This window comes from Babesia bigemina, scaffold Bbigscaff_56810 (assembly GCF_000981445.1).
Source record: "Babesia bigemina genome assembly Bbig001, scaffold Bbigscaff_56810".
Classification (NCBI taxonomy): Eukaryota; Apicomplexa; class Aconoidasida; order Piroplasmida; family Babesiidae; genus Babesia; species Babesia bigemina.
In genome coordinates this window covers 73-6,968 of record NW_012236958.1, presented here as the reverse complement: position 1 = coordinate 6,968, position 6,896 = coordinate 73, and the positions used below count along the sequence as shown (strand labels likewise).

Here is a 6,896-nt window from a genome sequence, read left to right as displayed (position 1 = left end):
TTAGGGAGCGATGTAAGGTGGGTTAGGGAGCGATGTAAGGTGGGTTAGGGAGCGATGTAGAGTGGATTAAGGGGCGATGTAGAGTGGATAAGGGGCGATGTAGAGTGGATTAAGGGGCGATGTAGAGTGGATAAAGGGGCGATGTGGAGTGGGTAAAGGGGCGATGTAGAGTGGACAAAGGGGCGATGTAGAGTGGGTTAAGGAGCGATGTAGAGTGGGTAAAGGGGCGATGTAGAGTGGGTTAAGGGGCGATGTAGGAAGGTAAAGGGGCGATGTAGAGTGGGTAAAGAGGTGATGTGGAGTGGATGATAATCACCACTTAGGTCACCATGTCATCGCCGCCGTGTACATGTCATCGCTGCCGTGTCTGCTGTAATCGCTGCCGTAACCATGTCATCGCTGCCGTGACCATCAACTGTCATCGCTGCAGTAACCATGTCATCGCTACTGTGTCCATGTCACCGCTGCCGTGACCATTTCATCGCTGCCGTGACCATGTCATCGCTGCCGTGACCTAATCATCGCTGCCGTGACCATGTCATCGCTGCCGTAACCATGTCATCGCTGCCGTGACCATGTCATCGCTGCCGTGACCATCAACTTGGTCAGCACATTGGTTACCACTCATGTCAGAGCATTGGTCAGCATCTTGGTCAGCATCTTGGTCAGCACATTGGTCAGCACCTTGGTCAGCACCTTGGTCAGCATCTTGGTCAGCACCTTGGTCATGGCATTGGTCAGCACTTTGGGCAACACTTTGGGCAGCACATTGGTCAACACTTTGGTCATGGCATTGGTCAGCACTTTGGTCAGCACTTTGGTCATGGCATTGGTCAGCACTTTGGTCATGGCTTTGGTCAGCACATAGGTCAGCACTTAGGTCATGGCATTGGTCACCACCTTGGTCAGCACATTGGTCAGCACTCTGGTTATGGCATTGGTCACCACTCTGGTCACCACTTTGGTCAGCACATTGGTCAGCACCTTGGTCACCACGTTGGTCAGCACATTGGTCACCATTACACAATCACATACAACGGTTAATGAGTGATACAACACATTAAAGCACAATTCATAGGTTAGGTGAGTAGGTGATATGTTAGGTGAGTGTAGATAGTGAACACGTGAGTACGATTATGGTTGCAGATAAAACACCCTGCCCAGTTTGTTAACACGTGCAGCGGCGAGTAGTGATTGAGCAGCGATGCGATGCGATGATGGACTATGCAAATGCGATTTGATGTGGAGCACGTCGAGGCGGATGACCATGATGTGGAGGAGGTACAACAAAGAGAGGAGCCAGAGGGCCAAGACAAGGTAGGAGAAGGGTTCTCTGATTCTCCACAGTAACATGTCGCATTGTTTAAATAGGTCAGTGAAATAGTCAGAGTTAACAACATTGTACAGGTGACTTCGCATATTGAAGCAGTTTCTGTTCAACGATATCAAATTTTGCGCATCCCTGAATGTGAAACCATATTGGTATAACGTTGGCGATACGCCGTTGCAATGTACAACAGAAGCGCATTGGCATCCTCCTTCAGGTCCTTTTGGATTAAGCATACCATGACTCTCTCCCTTGCATATATCGGTATGCAAGCAGTTCCTGCATCCCCAGTCTTCACATCTTATAGCCTTAAACGCGTCGAGGAGACTTGCAAGATATTTATGGAATGTCCACGGCAAGTAAACTGCCCATGATAGGTAGGAGTTCGATTGCTTGTTGACAAGGTAATTATAAGTGTCACAGCTCAGGGGAGATAGGTAAGGGACGCAATGCTCCTGATTGATGCAGGAAGTGGTCAGTGAAATGCACGACACGTTATGTTTTGCATCACGCTTCTGGTTGCGATGCTCTATACCTTTATTACCATAAGCTTTGCAAATCGGATCGATAAGTTCATCCGTATTTTCATACAGATTGATGGAGCGATCGGTAATTGAATCTGCGATGGTGTCTGCCAATGTTTTAATGCCGTCAACCTTACTCTGCTTTGAAGCACTAAGTCCCTTGGCAAGTGACACTGCAAACTGGAAGTGCTCCGGCAAGTTAGTTGGAGGCCTGGGTGCGAGGGTGAATAGACACGCAATCATACCGTTGCCTAATATCTCTTTAATAATGCTGCATAATTGTTCACCCGTTTTAATTGACCCTGAGAAGCCTCTGAATCCAAGGGGGGTTAAGCAGGGCATTCCAGGCTTATTACCGGGGCACGTTTTACATTCAGATTTACAACCGACATTCGTGAGTTGATGAGGCAAGTGACCCGGCAAACAGTCATTTAAGTAACTCATCAACGGAGAGGTTGGCTGGCAATTTGGTTGACTGTTTGGTTGACTGTTTGGTTGGCACTTTGGTTTACACTTTGCCTGGCACGTTACTTCCTCCGTTGATCTGTCGTTACAATGCGATTTGGTCGTAGGCACATTTTTACCGTACTGGCAGTCCGCCCAACCGAACTCCACGGCCGAATAACTACACTTGGATTCGAGGAATCGGAACACGGAGAGCAATCTACGTAACATGTCAAGTAACATTGGCAAGCAGTCGTCCGCCGTCTTAGGGTAATGCAGCTTGAGGGAATTGTTTGCGTATTCGCAGGCGTACCTGGTGTGCTCATCACCTGTGCCGGCGATTCTAGCCAACACGTCGTATGATTTGGAGCAAATTAGTTCAATCACAGCATAGATATCTTTATATGTGAACTTATGTGGATGCGCATCCAGGTAGTACGCGTTTTCATCATCGAACTCAATTTCAATTCCCGAGTCACCGCTATCTATCGGTTGATTCTCAGGCTTATCAAGCAGCTTGGTGATGCCGCCAGGTAACGCTGAATATACGGTACTATGAGGGAGCCCTGAGAACCAGCAGAGTATTTCGTATATACTGCACGGATGCCTTTTGGAGAATAACGTTGATAGATGACATACTTCGTTATACTCGTCGAGGTGACTGTAGAGGCATGCTATGAAATCCATGATATTAAAGTTCCATTCTTTCTCCCGTGATCTACACTGCGGAACGTGTTCTAGATTCGACATTTGTATGATCTTACCGAGAATTCCATCGATATGTTTGCCAGTGAACGTATGTCTGCACTGCAGCTCCCCGTCCTGATGCGACTTCTGACTGCTAGGAACACGGTAACCGCACTGCTTGAGGAACTCACCAAGGGGGTTTTCTTTGTCAATTTCATCTTTATGATGTATAGCCTTCTTGCTCCAACTATGCTGGCACCTCCTCTTCAACTCCCCGAGGTCCTCCACCCACATCGGCAGGCAGCTCATAAACACCTTGGCGCAGCGCGTAGCGTCGTCGGTTGGTTCGTCAACTTTCTCCTTGTTCGGTGTCGTCCACTTCATCTCAGGATGTCCGTCATACCTATTAACATACGCCTTCTGCATCTCCGCTACCAGCCCTTGCATCCCTGCCTTCAGCGCGTCCAGGAGTTGCGGGTGGTGCGGGTTCGCAAAGGCAGCGGGGTTGAACGTGGAGAGATAGGTGGTCAGGTTGTGGAGGCGGGAGCGGAAACCGGAGTCGAAGGTGAAGGTGCGATTGTTCGCGTGGAGGTGGGTGAGGAGGGCGTAAGTGCGGGCTTGGAGGTCGGTGACCAGTTGGGAGGAGGGGTTGGTTTGGGAGATGATGTAGGTAAAGAGGGGATGTAAGTAATGTCTAATTTTATCTGCTGCCCATTTTGACTCTTGTATGCCGGTAAGTTCCGTAAGTGTATTGTGATTTTGATTCATGTACCAGAGCAGGCACTTGATACCGCTGGCTCTGTCCTTGTCGATGATGTTTTGAATTTCAGCTTTTTGATGCTCGATCAGTTTTTGTAGAGCCGTCAGATCTGCTTTATGTTGTTCCGCAAACATCAATTGAATCTGTTGTTCTACCGCGTTAATACCATCCTCGAGTTTCCTTTTATACGTTTCCGCAAGCTGTCTGATGTGATTGATAGCGTCTTTCTCGGACTTAATGAGGGAACGGTTGAGTGTCTCCTTTATTTCAGACATATTCACTGTTATCGTCCCTATGATGTCAGATTTAAGATTAATGATATATTCAATTAATTTGCTTTTTCGTACAGCAAGACTGTATTTGCCTTCGTCTTCTATAGTAGTAGGAACCTTCTTCAGATCTTCAAGCTTCTTATTAACACCCGCAATGGCTGAGTCAAGTGCGCTTCTTACGGATTCCATACTTAACGCTCTAATTTCCGATTTTAAACCTTCGAATTTATTGGATAAAGTGGTCTTACGATCATTGTTGAAATCGTCAATGAGCTTTTTAGCACTGGCGACTGCCCCTACCAGACCACTGTTGGTGCTATTTACCAATTGAATGACCTCAGTTATTTTGTTCTTGACCTGTTCCATGGATTTTGGCAAGTTTGTTGTGAGGTGTGAAAGCTGTTGGTCATTCTCGTTCGTAGATTTTGAATGATGATTAAGTAATTTGACTTTATCACTCAGTTTGGATATAGCAGTCGTAATTCGTACATCTACGCCTCTGAAATGTGTCATAATCTCGTCAAACTTCATTTGAGTTTGTGGAATTGTCATTTGCGAATGCTGTGTTTTTAATTGCTTTGCCATATGCGATTCGTCTGCTTGCTTGGTACTCATTGTGTCGATAACGCTGTCCAAAACAGTTTTTACGAATCTCGCCACTATATCAGCATACGCGCCACCGCCCATCAATTTGTTAATATAGCCTTTCAATTCTTTATCTAAACTATCTCTGAGACTCTCCATATCTACAATAAGTGCGCCGGCATATGCTTTCAATTCCATTCTTACTTGCTCCAACAAATCTTCAAGGTCCGATTGTGGCAGCACATTTTTCATGCGGACGGCCAACACGTTTTCTATAGGCTGAACTATCATTTTAATTTGTTTCAGGGCACTATGCACTGCTGGATAATTCGAACTAAAAGTGGTGATATTAGTGTCAACGTCAGTCCCTAGTTGATGAAGCCCACCAGGCATCTTATCTTTATTGGCATCATGCCATTTATGCAACGGTTGCCTGATATTCTCTTCAATAGTTTTCTTTAACTTTTCTCCCTCCTCCACAAATTTAAATAACATGCCTTTAATATCCCTCTCCGTATCGACAACTGTACCGATGCCTGACTCGTGACCCTGCAACTTATGAAACTTCTCCTGTAATTTTTCGATCGCATTATGCAAATCATTTGCTTTAGTTGCGCCATTCTGAAGCGTCTTCAGAGCATTTGCCAAGGCACTGTGCGCCTCCTTGATTTTATGTTTATACTCCGCATCGAGTGCCTCCATGTGTGTTATACTTCGCTTCTCCGCTTTAGATAGCACATCGTCTATTTTGCCAATGACGTACAACTCGGTGCTTTTGATGGTTTCAGTATGCTGCTGTAGAAGTTCCATAATCTTTTTGTTCAAACCTGCAGTAACCTTTTGAACACATTCTTCCACTCCTTGATCAGCACTTTTACGGGTCTCACGGAATTTCGCAACTGCCTGCTCCACCTTTCCCTTGAACTCACTGTTGTTACCCGACTCAAGCAAAAACTCAACCGATTTATTAATCGGCTTAATTTCATGCAAAACATCTGCTTTTAGTCTCTTATCTAATATATTAATCTGTTTGTTTTGTATGTCTTGGAGATCACTTGAGATACGTCCAAGCGTCCCGGTCCACATCGTCAACTGCGCACTCAGGTCATTCTTGTCGTTAACTTGCTTGTAGTATTCACCTGTATCAGATGATAATTTAGTACTTAACGTACCTAATTTTGAAGTAACATTCTTAGTCAATGTCTCAACTTGTGAATTATATTTCCCCAACCACCCCTTCACCGCGCCGACAGACGCCGCAAGCCCATCACGCCCGGTGCCAATATTTTTATTTAAGGTGTCTAGTACATTTTGAAGCCTTTTACTCTCTGGCTGTATGTATTTATCATAAGTTGTCACTTCATTTTCATCTTTCACCGCCTCAAGAACACCACTCAAAAATCCCATCACCCCGTCACACAGCCTGTCCAAGTCAGAGTACACAATCCCCTCGCCAGTGTAGCCTTTCGTAGCAGAGTTGAAGCCGAGGAAAGTCTGAAGGCCGTCACATAAATTATCTAAGAGGTTTTTAGGGTCATTTGACGCATTTTTAGAATTAGTCAAAAATCCACAAAGCTCCTTCACTTTCTTCAAAGCCTCCAACTTGGACTGCAATTTGTCTGACTCAGCAGAGGGCGAGGGGGAAGGAGGAGAGTTATTAGGAAGGTTATTAGGTTCATTAAGGCTATTATATTGATCTGTAAAATTCTTAATTTCATTTTCAACTTTCTGCTTTAGTTGACCAATTTCAACGGTGCCATCAGCCTTGCCAGCAGAGTTGACAGACTCAGAAAGGGTAGTAACATGAGAAGAGTAAAGATGTTTTAGGTCATTTTTAAGGTCTGGATTAGTGTCGAAAACAGCTTTAATAGCCTTCACAACGGCTTTCTTAACACTCTCACTTTGACCAACAAATCCGCCAAGCTGTCCAGCAAGGTGACCAAGGCTAATGAGCTTGGAGTCAATGTCATTCAAGGCTCTTCTAGTAGCATCGTCACTGAGAGAATGGTCAGTATCAGCAAGTTATTATTGTGGTCTAAAGAGGTCATAGCGGTATTAAGGCGAGGTAATTCGAGCGATGTAGAGTGGGTAAAGGGGCGATGTGGAGTGGGTAAAGGGGCGATGTAGAGTGGATAAAGGGGCGATGTGGAGTGGATAAAGGAGCGATGTAGAGTGGGTTAGGGAGCGATGTAGAGTGGATAAAGGAGCGATGAGGAGTGGGTTAGGGAGCGATGTAGAGTGGGTTAGGGAGCGATGTAGAGTGGATAAAAGGGCGATGTAGAGTGGATAAAAGGGCG

At 45.6% G+C, this 6,896-nt stretch overlaps 1 protein-coding gene across 1 annotated transcript; it reads right to left on the bottom strand.

Moving 5' to 3' along the window:
- Positions 1–1,134: 1,134 nt before the first annotated feature.
- On the bottom strand, positions 1,135–6,006 carry BBBOND_0000470 (hypothetical protein, conserved; the record flags this gene model as incomplete). The annotated part of the gene is made up of 1 exon (XM_012914893.1): positions 1,135–6,006. The coding sequence occupies one exon, from the start codon at positions 6,004–6,006 to the stop codon at positions 1,135–1,137; it is 4,872 nt and encodes a 1,623-aa protein (XP_012770347.1).
- Positions 6,007–6,896: the final 890 nt, after the last annotated feature.